A 24,483-nucleotide genomic window follows, 5' to 3' on the forward strand; every position below is an offset into this window, starting at 1 on the left:
ATTCATGAGTCATGCTGATAAGATTTATAATCCCATCCACACACCCACACACATTTGATAATTTCTAATTATACGTTTACTCACCTAAACAGGAAAAAAAGAAAAGAAGTAGCATACAGTATTCTGATCTTTTAGCATACTCTACATAAAATCAATAAGGTCGTTTTTTATAGATTGTTTGGCTTTTGTTGTTTTGCTAGTATTTTTCATTCAAAGCTCTCTCTAAGGATCAGGGGTAATTGAAAAAGGACCAGATGGGCACAGTAGCAGTAGATGATTCAGGAGTGTATTGTTGTATGGGGTGGTGTGATACGATTCTGGAAAGTCAAAATCCCTATGAGACAAATGATACCCTGCAATCATACGTTCAGGAGGAGAATGGAAGGACAGAGAGATGATGAAAGAGAGAAAAGGAGAATCTGCATGAGAGGAAGAAAAGGCAAGCAGACAATTATGTAATCGGAGTTGATGCTGTGGGTGGGGACGTTTGGGAGCCGGAGAGGTCAAATTGGACAGCAGTCTGGAGCATCCTGCCAGATGTCTCCCATAGTGCACAGCTGTTGTAGGGGAAAGACAATGTGGTATGGAAAAACACCTGAGGAATTGCTGAAAGTAGAGGTTGTCTGAAATAACACATACAGTAGTTTGACCCTACTGAACCTCCGCTTAATAGGATAGTTCACTTGAAATATAAAATATAGGACCACTTTTTGTGACACATTTATTGTGCTTTTTGTAATTTTTTGGAGTGTTATCGTCCCAGTCCCCATTAACTTTCATTATAGGATATAAATAATATAAATAATATAATAAATATAAAATGTATTATAAATGCATAAATATGTATGTATATATGTATTTATTTATAAAAAAATCTTCCTATTTTTTTAAATAGTGAAATATTGTATTTTATTATTAACAAAAGAAAAGAGTCATATGTATTTGGAACTTTTCCTTAAAGATGAGGAAATGATGACAGAATTTAAATTTCTCGTGAAATATTCCTTTAAAAAAGAAAATGGGCTTGATTGAGGGAATACAATTAATTAACAGCGCGAGAGAGGTAGTGATGAAATTAAAGAACTAATAAAGGAGCAAAGATTGCAACCATGGACAGAATGAGTGAGAGAATGAAAAGAGAGACCATGGAGGAAAAAAAAGCCTCTGACTCATCCTCAGTTGCGGGGGCGAGGGAGGTTTCTCTCTCTCTCTCTCTCTCTCTCTCTCTCTCTCTCTCTCGCTCTATAGTGCACGTGGGTGTAAATAAGCCATAAGACGGACAGAAAAGGGACATTTCTCCATGTCTCCCTCCTCTCAAACGTGGCCACAGCTCTGTCACATGTGTAAACAAAGTGCTTTTTATATCTTCCTCCCATGTTTCTGCCTCTCTTTTCCTGTCTCCTCATTACTTCCCTTCCAATTAGTCTTGATCAACAATGTAATTATGTCACAAAACAGGACACTTGTTGGAGAAAAATACTGAAACAGAATTTTCATAACACAATAAACTGGCTAATGAGGATTTGATTCCCCAGTGTGCTAACCATGCGTAGCACTGCAGTCCTGCCAAGAGTGTTGTTTTGGTTTAAATCAAGGCCCTAAAGGCCCAGCATATAGACTCGGACATAAACTCGTATGCTTGCCTGTGCTGCAGGCCTATGAATGTTTTGCCCTCCAGTCATGTGACTCAAAATGATTGCTACGTGGAGAAAGCTAACATTCTGCTAGCATTTTCATTCGTTTCAATGGCATATTGCACAGTTTGAAATTTGCAGCTAGAAAGACTGTACATTTTTATTGCATATATATTTAGTCAACATTTAGGAATATACTAGCATACTTTATAGCTAGCCTCAAAGCTAACACACATGGACTAAATGCCTCAAAACTCAAATTTTGATTTCACAAACAGTTGAAGGTAACTATATCTACCGCCACAGTAACACAGAAACACTTTAGTATAGGGACCAATCCTCACTATTAACTCGTTGCTTATTATAATGCATATTATTAGTATATTGGCTATTTATTAGTACTTATAAGCCCATATTCTGCATGACCAAATTCTACATACTTAATCCTACCCAATACCTAAACCTAACAACTGCCTTAGCAAGCAGTAATAAGGAGTTTATTGAGCCGTAAAAGTGGTAGTTAATAGTTAAATAATAGTGATAATCTTAGCTTAAAATAAAGTGTGAACAAAAACACTTTGTTACTAAGTACAGCAAGAGTTAGCTTAGTATTCACAACAGCATTTGTGCATGTGCGTAGAGTATGTTTTATTTCTTCACGTCCCGTTGTTGTCTCTGACACCTTTTCCACCCCTTTGTCATTAAGTCTACAGTTGTCATGGACATGTGTAGAGTAGTTAAGTTTAGAAATGTGGGGCATATGGCACAAAGAAAGTACACACTTGCTGGTTCATCACTGCAGATGAGCTCACAAAAGAAAGGATGTCTGCTGGTGTCTCCAAAAGCCTAATTGGTGGAAATATTTAGCATTGTACTACAATAAATAAGCACTTGGGTTTTATATGACCTTCAAAATATGTGTGCGCTGTTGAATAACCAAAGGAAATCTTTTCGCGTTTCCAAGCGCAGTGTAGTGTAGTGTCACACACATGCTGTTTTCTTCTTGTTTTATCTGAAAAAATGTCTTGACGACCTGATGTACTGTACCTTCTCATATCCTTTCCTTCCACACTTTTTTTTCTTTCACTCCTCCTCTACTAATTTCTAGGAATTTCCGGAAGCATTTGAGAATGGTGGGAAGCAGAAGAATGAAAGCACAGAGTGAGTCTATGTGTGAGTGTACAGTATGAATGACTGCACAGCTCCATTTGTGTGTGTTTTTGTTTGTAGTGGACATGGGGTGTATTGCATGGTGGATGTGCTGTATTAGCATGTGCACGTGTATATTCTGCATGTTTGTGTGTTTGTATGAAGGATGATTGGCAGTTTTGTAGCATAGGACAATGGAATGAATGGACATTGAAGTATATGGGAAATGTGTGTGTGTGTGTGTGTGTGTGTGTGTGTAGCTGGTGGTGGTTGGTGTGTTTGAGTGTATGTGATGCAGCCCACAATCTGTGAGGATCATTGGGCGTCGCGTGTGTGTGCGTGTGACCATCTCTCCACTTCACTAGCATTTGCAGAGCGCAGGGCGAAGAGTTTCAACCGATCCTGGAGCGATCCGACCCCTGTCAAACAAGACTCCTTAAACGACTCAAAAGACAGTGAGTCCAACTGTACACACACTTACACACGCCACTTGATTGCCAGCACTAGTTTACATTTATTTTCAGTGCCGTTAAAAAGTTTGGGGTCAGAACTATTTTTTTAAAGAAATCTAATGCTTACCAAGGCTGCATTTATTAAACCGAAATTCAGTAAAAACAATAATATTGTGAAATTTAAAATAAGTTTTTTCTTTCTGAATATATTTAAAATGCAATTTATTCCTGATGGCCAAACTGAATTTTCAGCAGCAATTAAACCAGTCTGTTCTGTCACATTATAATTTAGAAGCATTTCTTCTTATAATAAATTTTTCAATTTTCCTAATTTTTCAGGATTATTTGATGAACAGAAAGTAAACAAAAAAAATGAATTTATTAAGAATATTTTATATATATATATATATATAGCCTACAAAAAAACCTTATGCCGATAAAAAACGTCACTTTTGATACTTTTTATTTATCCTTCCTGAATAAAAGTTTTATTTCATTAAAACAAAAAATCTTAATGACCCCAAACATTTGAATTTTAGTAAATATAAAATCATTACATTACAAGTAGAAGCCTTCTTGCAGACCACTTGTATATCCCACGCATACACAGTCAGGCCGAGACGTTCTTCCGCTGCTCTTGATGCTGATCCTGTTTGTCTGTCTTCCTCTGAGCGTGGTTCTGTCCAAAATATGTGCTCCTCTCTTTCTCTCTCTGTGAGTATCTGTCCCGCCTGGAGCGTCTGGACATATATGTGTGTATGTGTATGTGTGTGTGTGTGTGTGTGTGTGTGTGTGTGTGTGCGTGTGTGCGTGTGTGTGTGTGTGTGTGTGTGTGTATGTGTGTGTATGTGTACATGTTTTTCTATCCTGGTGGGAACTTAAACCTGAATACACACCAACTCATGGGGACTCATGTCACCGTGGGGACCTAAATTGAAGCTTATAAATCATACAGAATGATTTTTTTGTTGAGAATATAAAAATGCAGAAAGGGGTAGATTTAGGTGTAGGAATGGTGTAGGGCGATAGATACATGGTTTGTACAGTATAAAAATCATTACATCTGTGAAGAGCCCCCACAAGGATAGTAAACCAGACGTGTGTGTGTGTGTGTGTGTGTGTGTGTGTAAGTGTGCGCACTGTACAATTCTGTGTCAGCATGTTAACTCTGTGTAGTTTTTCTTTGGACTTATTTTTATCATCATGTTTGTTTTTGCCACCTGTGTCTTCAGGGAGCCTGATGAATGATTGCGAACATTTGACTAACACTTGTAATATTTGTATGTTGGCTTTTCTCTGTCTGTTTTCTCTCTCTATAGCTGCCTGGTTTCTGTGGTGTACTGATTTTCTGATGGAGTTTTTCCTCTCCTCTTTACGTTCTCTTATACAACCACTACTACTGTCTCTCATCGCAATTTGACATTACATTTGTACTGTAGCTTTAGTTAGGTGTACTGCTATTTTTTTAAACAGCCTGCAGTCAAACAAGCTTAATGTCCGTCCTGTGCACTCACTGTTCACTCTCTCCTCCACATCATGAGTAGACGCGCTCCTTACTGTTGATTGGCTACAAGTTTGTTATGGTACTCGGCCCGATTCGATTTTTCTAAAGTGTTTTGAAAAAATACATACCCCACCTTTAAGAACTGAAGTAGAGAATAGGTAGAGATGTGTGTCAGATCCCCGAAATGTTCAGTATCGGCATAATATTTTTTTGTAGGCATATATATATGCCTACATGTCATAATGGTAGTCATCACATGTATGAGAATTAGGCACGACAAACACGTAATGGCATGAGCAAAACTGGCTCTTAAAGGGAATGGAAGATCAGATTGGTATATTGCATGTTACGCCCTAAAAACACCCATTACTCATTCAAGAGAATAGGGACATCCAGTTTAGACCGTTTTTTCGTCGTTAAAATAGCAAAAGTGGATTTGGACACGCTCTGAGTGCCCCTACGCCATGCGCTTTACACTTTGCGTTTAGATCGTTAAAATAGGGCCCATACTGATTTTATGTGGATTCAGCGTTAATTTGAAGATTGAATATAAAATTATTGTAATGTAAAATTATTTTTAAAAACTTTAATGTTAGGTTGGATTAATTGCAATTAATTAAAAAAATGTGTTACTAATTAGTAAAAACACTTTTTTTGTTAACAGTAATAACACTACAGGACTTACTGTGCAATTACAATCAATATTGAGTGATCATAAAGTCATATGGACTACTTTTTGTGTGGTTCTTTTTTGACATTTTTAGGAGTTGTGGTCAATATTAACTATCCTTCTGTAGGATTTCCAAAAAAAAAAAAAAATCTCTTCATGTTCCACATAAGATATATAATAGCATAAAGGTTTGGAATAACATTTTTGGGGCAAACCTTTCCTTTTATCAGTTTATGACTCCTAGCATAGAAGCAAAGCTGAGTGAGTGCCAACAGCTCAATTACTGCAGTCCATGCAAACAAATTCATATCTTATCATGGTTCCGTATTCTCTCTATCTCAACCTTTCTCTCTCTCCACCACTCTTTCCTCTTCTTATTCCTCACTTGTATCTGTGTTTCTTTCTTCTCTGTGTCTTCCTTTGGCTGTCTCTGTGTCCATCATTGAACTTTCTCTCTCTGCTGTGTTGTGTGGTACCACAGGTGGGGATGTGCAGACGACCTGCGGACCTCCAGAGGAGAGCGGATGTGCTGAAGACATGGACTGGGAGGAGGAGAGAGAGATGGAGAGACTAGCATGTGAGGGGGATGACTTCATCCCTCCCAAAATTATGGTATGCAGCTTAATTTAAATGTGTTATTTTGTTTAATTTTGATATGATATCATTTAAATACATTACATTTACAATGTTAATTTAATATATCATTTTACATAATTTTGTTTCCTTTTCACTCTAATTTACTTGTTTAATTAAATTCAAATTTTTAATCCAACTCAGTCATGACCATTTTTATTTCTGTCACTTTTGTATCTTTTAGCTGATCTCATCTAAAGTTCCTAAAGCAGAATATGTTCCCAACATCATTCGAAGGGATGATCCATCTGTTATACCCATACTCTATGTAAGTCAAGCCAGTCTTCAGTCTATATCGCACATTTATACATGACACATCGTCCAGAAATCCATTTTGGTCATTTACAATAAAACACATGTTATTTGTTAGTGGATTTTCACTGAAAAGACACTTGAAACACAAAACCGATGCTTTGTCCTGTGCAGTAGAACCAAAATCACTTTTATAGGATGTGATACAAGAGGACACTTCACAAAATTCTGTCCAGAGGTTTAAACACACACAAGGGATGACCAAATAGATAGCAAACACAATACTGGAAGACAACACGTCCTCAACAGCACAAAGAAAAGCAGGAGCCAGTAATGTTATCTGGACCGGATGACTGTGTATTCAAGATTAGAAACATTAAGCATGATATAAAGACTTTTTCCCTTCAGAATTAGTCTTATCTGTGAGTGTGTTTGTATTGATTGTTTTCATTATTTTTTATCTCCAGGATCATGAGCATGCCACGTTTGATGATATTTTGGGTATGTAGCTTCATGTGTGTGTGTGTTGTTTGTTGATGTGTGCTTGCTGGGTGCCGTGTACTTTTGTGTGTGTGTGTGTGTGTATGTGTGTTTGAGCACTTTACCCCTTGCCTGGTTATTTCATTATTTCCTTGTGGAATGATGGTGGGCTTTGTATTGGTTTTTGCACTTGCTTAAGAAATTGCTAGTGCAAAAATTTCACTAGCATTTTTCAGCATAAGAAACAAAACAACTGGATTCCTGAAAAATGACTCTAAATCAGAGAAGTGCTTATAAATTACAGAAATGTTTTACCACAGTGACTCTGTAAAATCTGTGGTGATCAACGTGTTTTGGAGTCTAAATTCATAAATAAACATTTTGTCTTCCTTTTAAATGCCAATACGCTATGTATAATGTTGGTTGTTTGTCCAGTTGTTTGTGCATGACCTTTATTTGTGCATGCAGTTCCACTGATGCCATTTTTTCAGAACCAATCCAATTCAATAGCAAAAAATTCTAAGTATTAGCGAAAACCGATCAAATACCAGCCAAATTTCCATACCTCTGTGTGCTGACCTGATCATCATTCTTTTGTGTGTTAAACACAATCTGCTTAATATAGACAACTTCACTTTAAAGAAAAATAACAAATTAAAAATGTATATCATCGTCATTTATTTAAAAAATACTATTATGAACAAGGTAAGTGGATCATTCAGAAGCAAAAGTTACTCTAGAAAAAATCATGAGTGTACAATAATTTTATAAAATCTAATTAAGTTGTAAGTGTAAAAATATTATTTTGTGGGGAACAACTAAGAGTATGTGTAGGACTAAATCTAGTAAAATGTTACACATTCATGAAAAGCAAGTAAATATATTCATATATAGATATATACTATAAAATTAAAAGGCATCACTTTTAAATGTATAGAACAGTAAAGAGACAGCAACATATGATAGAGAGGACAGAACTAGAATGGCCATTAAAGGTGCACAATTTGTCATAGTGTTGTGATCTAAACAGACACCCTGCAGAAAGTAACATGATTTAGAAATAGCATTAAACTACAGCAAGATAATGCCCTTTTATGCAAAACCATTCATCTTTATCCACAGATCAAGTGTAATAATAAAAACATTGAATCATCTTGTTAGGGATGCGCTGATCCGATACTCAGTATCCGATACCGCAAAAGACTCTTCTGTCAAGCAGCTCCTGAAATTTGTAGATGACACTATCATCATTGGCTGCTTACAGACAGGAGGTTAAAGAGCTGGCTGTCTGGTGCAGTTTTAGCAACCTGGAGCTGAACACTCTCAAAACAGTGGAGATGATCGGAGGGAGGACTTCAGGAGGAACCTGCTTATTCTCACTCCCCACCAATCACCAGCCTGAACAGCACTGTGGCAGCAGTGGAGTCATTCAGGTTCCTGTGCACCACCGTCTCTCAGGACCTGAACGTCACATAGACGTCATTGCTTTGCCAGCTGAGGAAGTTCAACCCGCCACAGGAGCTGCTGAATCAGTTCTACTCAGCCATTATTGAGTCCATCCTGTGTACAATCCATAACTCATCAAAAGACTACAACGGAGAGTCAGGACTACTGAAAGGATTATTGGTTCCCCCCTGCCCAACCTCCAAGATCTTTACTCCTCCAAAGTGAGGAAAATGGCTAAGAAAATCACTTTGGACCCCTCACACCCAGCCCACTCTCTCTTTCACCTGTTGCCCTCTGGTCGACACTACAAAGCACCGATCACAAAAACAGCCAAGCATTTTTTTTCTGCCTGAACAATTAAAACTTTCCTAAATATACATTGTCCATTATAATGGACACATTTATACATCTGAAAATTGTACATTTGTAAACTTCAGAAACCGTACACATAACTGCACATTTGTTTAAACAATCATAAAGATATTATACATTTTAGATATTTCTCTGTATTTTTACTTCTGTATTATATTGCTTTGTTTAATTTTCAGTTTTCTTATATTAGTGTTATTTCATCTCTACTGTGTAATCATGTATGTTTGCAGTATGTCTGTACTTTTTCTGCACTGGAAGCTCCTGTCGCCAAGACAAATTCCTTGTGTGCGTTAACAATAAACATAATTGTCAATGAAGCTCTTTGTGACTACTGATGTAATATAATAAAATGATGATGAAACTTAATATTTAGGATTTAAAAAGCTTGAAAACTGTATAATATAATATAATGAAGGTGAGCTTCGATAAATATACAGGGTTTGCTTGCAAATCAAAAAAGCAACAATGCAAGAAAACGATGCTTACGTAAGTTTTTTTCTTCATGTCAATATAATTTAATATAATATAATATAATAAAGGTGATCCTTAGGGAAGAAAAACTAATAATTTATGGGTTTTCGTGCAAACTAATAAACCAACAATATAAGATTAGGGTGTTGCATGATTTTTGGAAATGAACTAATTTTCTTCCTCACTTAAAGCTGCGGTAGGTAACTTTTGACGCTCTAGCGGTTAATAAACAGAACTGCTTGCTTCTTGCGGAAGAACATCGTAGCCGGAACTACTTCTCTCTGTTTATGTCTATGAAGAATCACAAAGGTACTGGGTTACTCCGCCCCAAAGCAACCTAAAATAGTCCGAATATAAACACTTATTATAGGTGTACCCTAGTGATTCAGGACAAGCTAAAAACACGGTTTGGAAAATGGATTCATGGTGTACTTGCTTATTATATACATTTTACTACATTTTGAACACAAACAAAGTTACGGACCGCAGCTCTGATTGGTTGTTTCTTACCGGGAGCGGATGGCTTTCTGCAAATGGCAATAGGACCACTGGGACGAGCCAGAGGAGCTTGAACTTTTTCACAGATTATCTGTCTCATATTCTACTGTCAGGACAAAATGACAGGTTTAACAAATATGTAAAAAATATATATTTACAAAAGTTACCTACTGCAGCTTTAAATATTGAATAAACTGTCAGATCCATGATTATAGACCCTTTCATGTAAAGTAAAATTAGGGTAATAGGCAAATAGGTTGCGATCATGCATATAATGGCACTCAATGTGACTAGCATTGTGTTTGTTTTGTGTGCAGAGGAGATTGAGAAGAGACTGACAGCCTACAGGAGGGGCTGTAAGATCTGGCGCATGTTGATCTTCTGTCAGGTGAGAGAAAAACAAAGCCAACAAATGCACAAGAAAATGAGACTGTAAGTGCACCAGAGCGAATCAGCGGTGTCTCAGTTTGATGATTTGGGTTTGATTTTGCATAATGGTTGTGTGTTCAGATGCACAATAATTCTCAGGTGTCTCTCTCTCTCTTCTCTCTCAGTTCAGAGGGCAGTGTTCTGGTCTTCTGTTTCTTTGAGTTTGATGTTATGTAAGGTCTCAAATGTGTAATTTTCTGTCTCAGGGCGGCCCGGGGCACCTGTACCTGCTGAAGAATAAAGTGGCCACTTTTGCCAAGGTCGAGAAAGAGGAAGACATGAGCCAGTGAGTAAGATCCATAGAAAAGCCTCGTCTTGATATCCCTTTAGTGTTTAATAATAAGAGAACTATTATCTGAGTGATTCGCTCATGTGTTTGTGGTGTACTTGCAGGTTTTGGAAACGTCTGAGTCGGTTTATGAGCAAAGTGAATCCAGAGCCAAACCTCATCCACATCATGGGTTGCTACGTCCTGGGCAATCCGAATGGAGAGAAGGTATTTTAAGTTCTGAAGCAGCAAGTCCACAGTATTTATGTAATGAGTTTCTGCATTATATTTAGAAATGATCCCTTTGGGGCATGCTGTGGCCATGTTCGGTTCTCATCTCTTTAGACACAGGCATGCATCTCTCAATTTCTCTATATAACAGATCTCTGTCTATCACCATCATGCCTGACATCATTTTTTCCCCTGGTTATATAACTTAAAATAACCCTTTCCTGTCCAGTACTGAATCTTTCATAGATCTCAAGCTTCTATGTTTATGCCTCAGTGCTCTGTAACCATCTATTCATAGCAGTTTGTGGAAGGGTTCTTACTCTTTCCTGTCAAGTGCACTTTAGTTTCTGGAAATACTTCATATTATCGTATTTTAATGTAATGAATCCAAATTTGACTTCGGTGATTGTTCAGAAGTTGGTCAAAAATTACATTGAAGATTTGTGTAATATTTAAATAAAACAATTTAATAAAAAAAATTGTTACATAAAATAAATGTTAACTGAAATAAATCTCAAAATATCAATACATATTTTTTTAACTAAAATAATATAATCATTACAAATGTTTTTGAGCGACAAATTATATATATATATATATATATATATATATATATATATATATATATATATATATATATATATATATATATATATATATATATAAAATATATATATAAAATATATATATATATATATATATATTATATATTTAAAAAAACATATATCTAAGCTAGTTGCCAAGGCATAACTTTACATTTCTTTTAGTTTAAGTACTGAAATACACAGTGTATATTTAATTAGCCTACAAAAAAATCTCATGCATTGCAATCCTTTAATTTTTTTAAATTTTGTGTGCTGCTGTGCGTCCCTGTGTTTAATAAGCAATGTGTACGCTCTTTAAATAAAATAGAAAAAATTGCGCCAGACTTTAGACCAGGTTTGAGCTGGTCTATGGCATAGTCTTTTTTCAGCTTCTTAAAATAGCATTGTGCTAGCAATGTGCCTGATCACACCTCTTTTTTAGAACTGTGCCTTGCGTTGCATTGCGCCGGGTGTATTATAGGGCCCTTAATGTATTTCCAAACCATAAAAAAAAATCCCAAATTTCTGAAATGTATTGTAAATAAACTAGTAGCTGTGATCATCAACATCAAAATAAATCGGAGATTTCCTTGAGACTTGGATGCAAATCTCCATCTGTCCTTTAGGGTCAGCCTTGACTTTCAGCTCATTCTGTCTGTTTGGTAACAAGTGTTATATGACAGGAACCCCGAGATTACACCCCAGGGACACATTCATGCAGCCCCTGGAACCTAATGTACGAATGCGTTTCTATGGAGACGGGTTCAGCGTAAATCTCATTCGCTGTGTGTCATTGCCCAAGAGGCGCCCCCATTCCCGAGAACTGCGTTCGTGTGCATGCTTGTGATTGACACAAGGAGGATGACTGACTTGTGTGAGTTTGTGAACGCATGCTGGGTTATCTGCCGACAGAATTTGGCCTTCGCAAGTGAATATCAATGTACGTTTTTCTCAAAGGAGAGCTCTATGAATATTGCAGCATTTGTTTGTGAGGTCCCCCTTAGCGTTGTAGTCACGTTTCATCTTTATTCTCTTTGTAAGGCACTGGCGTCCCTCACAGGATGAGCAGGAAGAGAAAATCTGTGTGTGTGTAAATTCATCTTTAATCTCTGTCTGGGTTCTGAAGCCTCTCAGAGTGTTGCATGGATGTTAAGATCTTAACTGGGTTCCTTTGAAGCTTCTCGTTTGCCTTTCCAGTTGCCCGTGTGAGATTTATCCAGGGCCACAAACATGGAGGCTGCTGTTATCCCTAACTAACCTCCTTGAGTCAAAGAGCGAGTGAAGGAGAGAGTGAGAGAGCTGTGTTGTGGGAGAAAAAAAGCGGATTATTAATGTCTTGGCTTATCATGTGCCAACAGCTGTTCCAGAAACTGAAGAACCTGATGAGGCCTTATTCTGTCACGTTTGAGTCACCGCTGGAGCTCTCCGCTCAGGGTGAGACTGTCTGCGATAAAACAGCTGAAATGTGCTTATGCTCACACTCCTACACGCAAATAAAAACACATAAACAGACTCTTCCATGCATGATGTGAAATGTAGAAGTTGTTAATGGAGGAATACTGTAAGACATTCACTGCATGTTATGTAAAGGGATTCTTCACCCGAAAATGCGAATTCTGACCTTCACGTCAGTCCAGACTTGTACAGTTTAAATTTGTTCTGTTATTGTTTGTATACAAATAAAATAGCTTAGGTGAAAATTCAGCTTTGCCATCACTGGAATAAACTGCATTTGAAAATATATTCATATATTAATTTTAATTTATTCAAATTATAATAAATTATATTTTACTGCATTACTGTTTTTACTGTATGTTTAATCAAGTAAATACAACATAAGGGACTTCTTTCAAAAACATTGTCACAAAACCTAAAACTTTTAAAGGTATGTGTACTGACACTGTGCATATTATTTAAGGCATTACATTTTGTCATTCAATCATGTTGTATCAAACCCATATGCGATGTTTGGAATGACATGAATGCGAGTATTATGACAGGTTTTCACTTTTTGGTTGAACTACGTCTTTAATGCTCACCTTTAATGGCATGCCCTTTATAGGAAACCATTTCAAGGAAGTTTAGAAGTCTTTCAACTGAACTTTACAACTCACCCCACCCATCTCTTTCTCTAAATCTTAATTGTCCCTCTTCATTCTGTCTTTATCTATATTGTCCCCCACTGCTTGCTGTTTTCCAATTACCGCCTGAGCAAATCTATATGGAAGTGTCTGTTCATCATAGAGAGACATGCTCACATTGAATTCTATATCATGCATATATATCTCTCTCTGTTCCCCTATGTTTTTTTTCAGGCAAAGAGATGATTGAGATGTACTTTGATTTCCGTCTGTTTCGACTTTGGAAAACCCGGCAGCACTCAAAACTCCTGGACTACGAAGATCTCTTGTGACCCGTCGCGGGTCAGCGCGTAGCATTGTGTGCAGGACGTCCCACTGTAAAACTCCGCTCCACCAGCTTTCATTTCGGAGCACAGGGGGAAGAGGAGTGGAGATGGACACAGCCACTTCGCTGCCATCGCTGCGCCTCGAGTATTGTTTATTTCAGCTCACCTCTGTGGACTTCGGCCACCTCAGAACGGTAACGCTCAACAAAACAAAACGTATTGCAAATGGTTCAAAACACAAGAGAAATCCGGATACGTGGTGTTTTTGTTCTCTAATGGAGAAAAGAGAAGCCGTTTCTCAGAACTGGTTGACAATCTGTTGACTGTTTTTGTTTTTAACTCACCACGATTATCGCTCACTAGCCGAGACCGTTGTGCTTACAAAAGTGTCGCGCTGAAACATACCTACCGGAACACAAAAATGGTCATATATGAAATAACAACTAATATATCGGTATACACACAGGAGATACATCTCATGAGTATATAGAGTAGCTAAAGTCATGCAAATAATCTAAATGTCAATGGTACACAATTTCATTTTTCAATGTTTATTGTCATGGTCTTTCTAATGAACTATTTTGAATAACTCAGGTTTTGGGATTTACAGAAATACTAATTACTTCCCTATCCGAATGTGTGGAAGTCATTTTCGGTGGAAAGAATGTACATTCTGCCAACATACTTGTATGTGATCATTTCAGAAGTTTAGGAATCATTTGTCATGTTTTGCTTTTGGCATAACTCATGTCTCCATATTATATGCCAGTAACAGTCCCTCAAATGTAAAACATACACTGTAGGCCCACACCCCAAAACACAATCATACAGTCCCTAAACTGAGAAATTGTGACTTCCAGGCATACTGTACAATAATAGAGACACTGACCTCAACAGTACTATAAGTACTACCATTCAAAAGTTTGGTGTCAGTAAAATAATAATAATAAAAAAACTTGTATTCAGCAAGGATGCATTAACTTGATCAAAAGTGTCAGCCATTTTTAATGTACTGTAGCAAAATGTATCTACTTCAAATAAATGATTTTCATTTAATCTTGCTGTTTGTCAAATAATTTTTGTAAAAAAATAAAGAAAAAAAAAATTCAGCACGACTGTTTCAAACATTGCTAACAATAAGAAATGTTTCTTGGGCACCAAATCAGCATATCAGAATGATTTCTGAAGATCATGTGACACTGAAGTCTGAAGTAATGTCTGCTGAAAATTCAGCTTTGCCATCACAGGAGCAAATTACATTTTAATATATATTCAAATAGAAAACACTTATTTTAAATAATATTTTACAATATTCCTCTTTAGCATTTTTGATCAAATCAATGCAGTCTTGGTGACCATAAATCGAACCTTTACCCAAACCTTTGAATGCTAGTGTTTGTACTGTATACTAAATAATATGACATCAATAGCTTCTGGCATCCACAAATAAGGCTGGATTCCTTTCATAACAATTGTGAATCATGCTTGGCTCTACATGAACCCTTTTTCTTGATGCGTGTTTGTTTTCATGATTTCAGAAGCCAGTTTCTCCCTAACCAAATGGTTTTGGGTTCACACCATCAGCTTTAGTGTGAAAACAGCCGTTTTACATACTTCTCTCTATTTAGTCTAACGTCGTTGGTGTTGGGGGGTCGTGAACAGGCATTATTCTGAAGGTCACTGTGGCCTTATGGGGCAGGATGTTATTTGATGGCCGTACATGGATAATAGAACCATTTAGACCTTTTTATGGCAGCTTGCAGGTGTAAACTCTATGCATTCTTCTTCTTCCATTAGTAGCTTTCAAAGGTTTGAAGTTGTTTTTCATGTGTATCTTTATGAATGTTCTAATGTACTCTGCTAATAAGCCATACCCTCTTACAGCAAGCTGCTTAGACTGATGGCTCTTTGATGTGGATGGCTTCAGGCACTTATGAAGAACTTCCATTTTTTTAATGTATCCACAATGCAAATTGGCCACTCCTTTGGTGTTGTTCAGGCAATCTTTAACTTAACTGATAGACAGAATGAGGTCTTGCCCCATGGAAATAAGTAAAGCCGCAAGTATGCTGCGCCAAGCCATCTTAGATATGAGAGGGAGAGGAAAGGGACTCCAACTACATTCTAAGAAAATGATAGCTATGTACCTTGCTAAGATGGGAATCATCTGGAATGCATTACATTCGATTTAGATATGATTTAAAGGTGTTTAATACCTTATCCCTTATACAATTTAATATGGATATGCAGCAAAACACAAGATTTATTTCCTAGAAAAGTATAAATACTGTGTTTCAACCAATGGTGTGAGTTGGGGGTGGGATTAATCTGTTCATTCAAAAGGGTTGTTGATGGGGTGTAACAATACACTCGTCTCATGGTTTGATTCGATGCATAATGCACTATATTTCCTCAAAATAGGGTACTCTCACAATGCAAACAGAGCCAAAATTAGTTAAATAGAGAGTTCACCCGAAAGGAAAATTCTGTCATATGTGACCCTGGACCACAAAATCAGTCATAAATTGCATGAGTATATTTGTAGTAGTAGTCAACAATACATTGTATGGGTCGAAATGACTGATTTTTCATTTTATGCCAAAAAAAAAAAAAAAAAAAACATTAGTATATTAAGTAAAAATCATGTTCCACGTTCCTTAATATTTTGATTTATTTGTAAAAAAAAAAAAAAGAAAAACAAAGAAAAAAAAAAAAGATGTTCAAATAGTTGTATCTCTGACAAATATTTTCCAGTCCTAACAAAACATGCATCAATGGAAATGTTCCAGGCTCACCCTCCACTTGTTCTAAACCTCTATGAATTTCTTGCAGCTGTTGGACACATAAGATATTTTGAAGAATGTGGTTAACAAAACAGTTGATGGTAGCCATTGACTTCCATATATGGAGGGAAAAAAAAAAACTATAGAAATCAATGGCTACCGACAACTGTTTGGTTACCCACATTGTTCAAAATATCTAAGTATATCGAAATATAAACACAATACATATTGTCGCTATCCACGATACAATTTATTGCATTTCTGTATTATGATATATTATGACGCAATGTATTGTTAAACCCCTAGTTGACGACATACCTTTGGTCATATATACATCTTTAATCACAAATGATGCAAAAAAAATGTTTTAGCGTACACATACTACCAAGATATGTTAGAAATTCATGCACTCATTTTAAAGGTACAAAAACTGTTCCAATTTGGAAGACATTCACCAAAGCTAGTGAAGAAAAGCTTTTAATAGTCTGCGGAGTTCGACTTAGAGTGTGTTCGGATATAGAATACAGTAGGGTTCTGTTGTCATACTGCTGTCTCTCTGGTCTAGTTGACACACCACTTCCCCTAAAGGCCTGCACCCCGACCAGAGAATAGGTCACAAATGAATTGGACCTGATCCTTTAGCAATTCCAGTCATTATGGGGCCATCTGTGACTCACAGCAGACATCAGAGAGCCTGGCATGTCAGAGAGAAAGCGAGAGAATCTGCCATACTACAGACAACAACATCACACTAGCGGGAACATTTAATGAATGTTATCTCGGGACGTCTAGTATGAACAGAATGCATCAAACAGAGGGCAGTCGTGTCACTCATCTCACTTATTACAACTGTTCTGTACAAATGGTTGCACATTTATTCATTTACTTTTAATGAATAGTGTTTCAAAGCTGTTTTGTTTATGTAGCAATATACAGTATGTGACTCCTCTATGATGTAAATGGTAATGTTTTGAGATTTTTTTACTTATTTATTACATTTATTATTTATTTATGATATTTATTATGTAGTTGTGCTGGACAGAAATGACTGATTGTGCAAAGCATTATTTTTTTTAGTTACTGAGGAATCTTGATTCTTCTACACACAAAGCTTTGGCAATGTCTGAGGAGTCCACTTTTTAAATTAATGTTATCTTATTAGCTTCAAAAAATATCTCCTAGTAACACTTTATAATAAGAGTCAATTTGTCATCATTAGGTGCAATAAACAACATGTTTTTATTAATCACTGTTATTGTTATATTATTTGTACACTTTTATAGTTATAGTTTTTTAATATATTTTTAATTGGGTTTATTTTTATTTCAGTTTTAGCAATTTTATTTTATTTAAATTTTATATTATCCAATTATCCAAAATGTTTTTTTTAAATAGGTTGTTAACAATGTCGACTATTTTATTCATATATCTTAATTTTATTCATTTGAATAGAAATATATTATTGTTCACTGTTACTTCATCATACTATAAATGAATCATGTATAAATAATGCTATTGTATAATGATGTTAATTTATACCACCTGAAATGAAAATATAGTTAAATATGTTTGAATAAGTAAAAAAAAACATTAACTTTGATTAATAAATGCTGTGCGTATTGTTTATGAAACCCTTTACATTAATTACAGTCATGTTAACAAATTGAACCTTATTGTAAAGTCTTACCAATCTCATTTTATGCAAGATGTAAACAGAGATGGTTTATAGAAGGCTGACAAGTTCAGTTCCTGCCTAAATATCATGTATAAGCAAATCCCTAACCCCTAATCAAAAAGATTTGGTGGTAGAGGTTGACTCTAAACCAGCTAGCCAACAGAATGTGCATATGTTAAAATTGGCATTGCTTGTTAACATAGTTTGATGTCACTCTACATGATCAAAAGATAGCCTCAGCTTTTGCTGTGTTTGGTCATTTAATGTATTCCTATTGTTGTTGGGCCTAAACTAATTATGTGTAAAAATGTATTAAACGAGCGGTGCTGTAATTTTTTTAGACAAAAGATTTATTTATTCAAACATATAAGGTATTTTTATGAGACTTTATGGACAACAGTATGTCGGTATTTGTTTTTATTCACAATTTTAGTAGCCTTTATTAGGCATTATGGTCAAGAAGGTCTATAATATCTGGAGACAGCTGTCTGTAAGCATTTCCATTCATCGCAACTGTACTTCCTAAAAGTATGTGACACTAAAATATAAAATTTTTGCTCATAGTTAGGTCTGCATCATGAGAAAAAGTTGATTCCTTGCTTCCAGTGAGAGTACAAGGAAAAATATTAGAGGTAGTATATACAGTATTATTTTATATCTAATGCATAGAAGCTTTTTTCAATGTATGTGTATATATATATATATATATATATATATATATATATATATATATATATATATATATATATATATATATATATATATATATACTGTATATATATAATTGAGATATAAATGCAAAGTTGTGGTATCTAAACTCAAAATATAAAAATTTTCTAAGATATAATGAATTGTGAAATGTAAACTTGTAATTACAAGTAAGAAAAGTCCAAATTCTGAGTTAATATCTCGAAATTTGGTGAGAATTCTGAGAAAAGGTCTTGTTTTATTTAATGGCAAACAGGGCTTTCATATATGTGACCCTGGACCACAAAACCAGTCTTGAGTTGCTGGGGTTTATTTGTAGCAATAGCCAAAAAAGATTTAAATATGGGTCAAAATTATCGGCATTTCTTTTATGCCAAAAATCATTAGGATATTAAGTAAAGATCATGTTCCATGAAGATATTTTGTAAATTTCCTACCGTAAATATATCAAAACTTAATTTTTGATTAGTAATATGCATTGCTAAGAATTCATTTGGACAACTTCAAAGGTGATTTTCTCAGTATTCATTTTTTTTTTCACCCTCAAATTCCAGATTTTCGGCCAAATATTGTCCGATCCTAATAAACCATACATCAATGGAAAGTTTATTTGTTCAGCTTTCAGGTGATGTATAAATCTCAATTTCGAAAAATTTACACTGAAGTCTGGTTTCGTGGTCCATGGTCACATATTTCAACTCTTGCTGATCAAGCACTACACTTAATGCATTTAAATGGTTCTCTGGTCAGTTATATACCGAATAAATTTCTAACTTCTAAGGTGCTGTTACAGGCCGGCCTTTCAGTTCACTCGAAATGCCCTTGAGTAGCAGAAATTCTCCTTAAACTTTAGTCTGCTCTCATGTTTTCTCTCTCTTTCTGCCCATCTCACAGCGTCCCGGTCATGTGTGTGGGGAAATTAGCAGGAGCACAGGTTTGCCAGAGCTCATTAGCTTTATAAGAGACTTGATAGACGGTTTGGTTTTCAGAACATTACACTCCAACCCTCTTCACATCATATGAGATTGTGTTTTATAATTGAAAACTATGAATATTCAAAAAAAACAGATGCTTTTTGTCTGTTATTCTGTGCCACTTCAGAGGTGGAGTGTGTGTACCATCAAGGATCATAGATTTTTTTGTCGTTTCCATGAATAATTATGACATTATTGTTTTTGTTTTGTTTTTCAAGATAGGTATTGTAGATAAGAATTACATAACAGATATACCTGGTGTTGATTATGATCACTGAAATATCTACATCTGAAGATTTGTGTCTTGTGCATTTCATGGTGTAACTCAATCATTGTGCTGGAGATTTAACTCGTGTGGCAATGTATGCAGTTGCTGGATATTCCAACATGCTGGCACTGAGCGGGTGCAAAGTGTTTCTAATGCTTTTCTTTTCTAATAAAATGTTGTTTTAATCATGCTTTGTGTGCCCTTTCTTCTGTTCCTCTACTGTTTCCTTCATGAATGCTATTCTTATCATTCTCTACCTCTTTTTCTTACCCGTTTAATTTGTCCATCTGTGCCTTTATAGAAAATCTTGCAAAATTTGATACATACAAACTGAAATTTAAAGTATTATTTAATGAAAATCCTGACCTTGGCCATTGATGAAACTTTGATATGTGAAAACTGTAATTGTTAAAAGATAACATTAAGTATTAAAAGAGGATGCTAATTTCAATGCAATATAATTTCAGTATATTTATTATTTATTAGTCTTATTTATCAGTATATTTATTAGGCACCACATTCAGTGGAGTCTCCATTGTATTGTCATTATGACATCATTTTTGCATCACAAAAAGAAAGTCATCAAAATGTTATATGATATTACAAATGTTTATTGTAATTTTATTATATAATTAAATGGATAGTGTACCCAAAAATTTTCTTTACCTTAATTTTTCATCATTAGTTTTCCACTAAACAGAGCTATACAATATTTGTCATGGTCCATACTTGAAGTCTGTAATAAAGTCATATCAGTTTAACAGCAAGTTTTGATTAAATATTAGAAAAAAAATATTATTTGTGTAGTGTAAAATGTTTTAATTTCATGTCCATTTTAATGTTGATATTCGATTTAATATTGATCTGCATATTTTTCTCCTGATCATCCGAATCAGTAAAGAAATATGCTTGACAAAGTTCATTTATTTCAGTAATTCAACTCAAATTGTGAAACTCGTGTATTAAATAAATTCAGTGCACACAGACTGAAGTAGTTTAAGTGTTTGGTTCTTTCAATTGTGATGATTTTGGCTCACATTTAACAAAAACACACCAATTCACTATCTCAACAAATTAGAATATAGTGGCATGCCAATCAGCTGATCAACTCAAAACACCTGCAAAGGTTTCCTGATCCTTCAAAAAGGTCTCTCAGTTTGGTTCACTAGGCTACACAATCATGGGAAAGACTGCTGATCCGACAGTTGTTCAGAAGACAATCATTGACACCCTTCACAAGGAGGGTAAGCCACAAACATTCATTTCCAAAGAAGCTGGCTGTTCACAGAGTGCTGTATCCACACATGTTAACAGAAAGTTGAGTAGAAGGAAAAATTGTGGAAGAAAAAGATGCACAACCAACCGAGAGTACCGCAGCCTTATGAGGAGTGTCAAGCAAAATCGATTCAAGAATTTGAGTGAACTTCACAAGGACTGGACTGAGGCTGGGGTTAAGGCATCCAGACGAGTCAAGGAATCTGGCTAAAGTTGTCATATTCCTCTTGTTAAGCCATTCCTGAACCACAGACAATTTCAGAGGCGTCTTACCTGGGCTAAGGAGAAGAAGAACTGGACTGTTGCCAAGTGGTCCAAAGTCCTCTTTTCAGATGAGAACAAGTTTTGTATTTCATTTGAATTTAGTATTTCATACCACCTCAGCAGTGCCACAAACTGATCACCTCCATGCCACACCGAATTGAGGCAGTAATTAAAGCAAAAGGAGCCCCTACCAAGTATTTAGTACATGTACAGTAAATGAACATACTTTTCAGAAGGCCAACAATTCACTAAAAATGTATATATATATATATATATATATATATATATATATATATATATATATATATATATATATATATATATATATATATATATATATATATATATTGGTCTTATGAAGTATTCTTATTTGTTGAGATAGTGAATTGGTGGGTTTTTGTTAAATGTGAGCCAAAATCATCATAATTGAAAGAACCAAAGACTTAAACTACTTCAGTCTGTGTGCACTGAATTTATTTAATACACAAGTTTCACAGTTTGAGTTGAATTGCTGAAATAAATGAACTTTTCCATGACATTCTAATTTATAGAGATGCACCTGTATACTGTTTGCCTGTTCACTTTTACAGGCAGCAGACCGCAAGCGGTTTGAATCAGTGAACTCGCCTCTCTCCCTCTTTATTCATTTATTCATTCTCCAAAATGAGCACCTGTGGTTTAACTTACGTCAAAAACCAGATGAAATATTTGTTTTGGGGGGATTATGTAATAAGCCTTTTGCATAATAGACTCATTATTTCTAATGAGCCTTGACTCAGAAGTGTTATATTAAGCATTAAAAAAAGAAGCAGCGATATTAATTAGGTTCTCATAGCTCATAAATATTTATATATGTCCACAACTTAAGAATGTTATCTTATGTTTAAAATTTGTTTAACAGAATATATATATATGGTCAGTCCAGTACAGCACTTGCATAGTATTCCAGATTTTTATTTTTAATTAATTAATTAATTTATCTTTTTTTGGGGAGTGGGGGAGGGGGTAATTGGTGAATTTAGCCTTGAACCTAGAACATTTTGCAAAGGATATTGGCTAAATAAGTCAACACAAAAACAAAAAGGCCTAAATTCAAGCATGTGTCAGCAATAAAAATTATGTCGTTGTTACGTCTCATATTTTGTAATTGTATACTTTAAGTTATTAATGGCAATTTCTTTATACTTATTCATTACTGCAAAATATGACAGAGTAATGGTGACCGCCATGTCCTACTTGCTCGATCTCCAAGTGGGATTCGAACCAGGATAGCCGGGCATGGGAGGCGGACGCAACAACAAGGCTAAAGATTGCAGTCTATAGTGTCAGTGTCAGATCTCTTGAGATCTCTTGAGATCAAGAAAGTTGGGTTTACCTGCACAGCATTTACCAGCTGGCCTCCATTCCACTCACCCCCTAAACCTCACTCCCATCCGGGTCACGGCACCAATGTAACCCCCCGGGTCCTATACTCACACCGGCTCCAAGCACTCACCAGCTGGCCTCCGTACACAACACACACAGGGCTGGTGTGATATTTCAGTGTTAAGTTTTACTTTTAAATATACATTGTGTGGCATTTTCCTAAAAACAAATAAATAAACAAACATAGCCTCAGAAATATTCCTTGAAGTAAACTGTGACAACTAGCCAAGGCCTAAAAATTGTGTGGACAGGCTGGCGCTTATGTGAAAGCACATAATGAAGCCTTGAGAATGATGCAGTGAAAAGACTGGCCTTGTGCAGAGAACATCAATCCAAACAGCCATATGCCAGGAAACCTTCAGCTGTGACAGTAGCTGCAATATGTTTTCTCCTCCATCATCCACTGACCGAGATGAAAGAGATTGTCCTGTATCTATCATTTTCTCTTATATAGGTCTTAGAGCTGCTTTGGTCATCATCTGGTCATCTGACTGAAGGCTCGACTGTAACGCCACCCAGAGGATAGGGTGAGTATGACACTTCACTCATTCTGAGAAAAAATGTTACAGAACTTTACCTGCCTTGTTTTAACAAAATTAGACAAGAAAGAAAGAAATAATGAAACCATTTATGGTAAAGGTCTTATACTATAGACCTTAGTCAGCTTAGGTGACATAGACCTTTTGTTTTTTAAACAGTTTTATGATTGAAAATATTAGTTGTGACAAATTATTTTTAAAACTAGAACACAAGGGGAAATCATCTCTAAAAACAAAGTTAGAAAACCAAGCCTCGCACCTGCAGTTGTAGAGTGACGATAATTCTTCATATGGCATTTGGAGATGTTTGCTGCTGCACCTGTTCTCTGAGTAAATTAAACATGGCGTTTGGATACAAAGTTCCCCTGGAATCAGCAGATCTTGTGTGCTGACTCAAGGATCTGATCTCTACATGTGCCGCTGGGTTCAACCCTCATATGAGCCTACGAACAACAGCTTTTAATGTCACTTTTTTGGCGAGCCTATGATGCCTGTTCCCCCAACCGTAACATTTTCTAAAAGCTCTTAGCTTAGCATTGTTTCATATATACCAACATTACCTGCATCAGCAGGCCATGCAAGATAACGAACACGGCTGCATCAACAAAATAATGACAGATTCAATCATGAAGTGTGCACAGTAAATTCCACAGTGAACATTGTTGTGTATGATTTTAACCGCTGCTTCAGTTGTACAGTTTTAGACGTTTCACTTTTCTATGCATTGATAATCTGTATCATAAGGCCATTACTCTGTCTGCCTGAAACATGCTGACTGAAGTGAATGAAGTGATTTCCCTCTCGATTTCAACTCTTAAACACCACTTTCTTTACCCCGAGCAACTCATACTTTGATTTGCACATTGCTTAGGAAGGCCGACCTGCAAGTATATTTTTTTTGATTCTCCAACATTGACTTCCATATTTCTTTTGGGGACCAACAACTGTTTGGTTACCCGCATTCTTCAAAACATCTTTTTATGCTCAACAGAAACCAGAAATTCATACTGGTTTGGAACAACTTGAGGGTGAGTAAATTATGACAGAACTATCCCTTTAATTTGAATGAGTGCCATTGTGTCGAGCAAAAAT

At 35.8% G+C, this 24,483-nt stretch overlaps 1 protein-coding gene across 2 annotated transcripts in view; it reads left to right on the plus strand.

Moving 5' to 3' along the window:
- The window catches only part of LOC113064133 (NMDA receptor synaptonuclear signaling and neuronal migration factor-like), a 32,267-nt gene extending 17,693 nt beyond the window's left edge, over window positions 1–14,574 (plus strand). For both annotated transcript variants that reach the window (XM_026234718.1, XM_026234719.1), the window contains exons 6-15: window positions 2,743–2,795; window positions 3,149–3,238; window positions 5,891–6,021; window positions 6,227–6,310; window positions 6,762–6,795; window positions 9,879–9,949; window positions 10,197–10,276; window positions 10,384–10,486; window positions 12,432–12,507; window positions 13,389–14,574. In XM_026234718.1, coding sequence (XP_026090503.1) covers window positions 2,743–2,795; window positions 3,149–3,238; window positions 5,891–6,021; window positions 6,227–6,310; window positions 6,762–6,795; window positions 9,879–9,949; window positions 10,197–10,276; window positions 10,384–10,486; window positions 12,432–12,507; window positions 13,389–13,486 — 820 coding nt within the window. In that variant the 3' untranslated portion in view covers window positions 13,487–14,574. The remainder of the gene's footprint in view (window positions 1–2,742; window positions 2,796–3,148; window positions 3,239–5,890; window positions 6,022–6,226; window positions 6,311–6,761; window positions 6,796–9,878; window positions 9,950–10,196; window positions 10,277–10,383; window positions 10,487–12,431; window positions 12,508–13,388) is intronic.
- Window positions 14,575–24,483: the final 9,909 nt, after the last annotated feature.

Source organism: Carassius auratus, chromosome 46 (genome assembly GCF_003368295.1).
Source record: "Carassius auratus strain Wakin chromosome 46, ASM336829v1, whole genome shotgun sequence".
Classification (NCBI taxonomy): domain Eukaryota; kingdom Metazoa; phylum Chordata; class Actinopteri; order Cypriniformes; family Cyprinidae; genus Carassius; species Carassius auratus.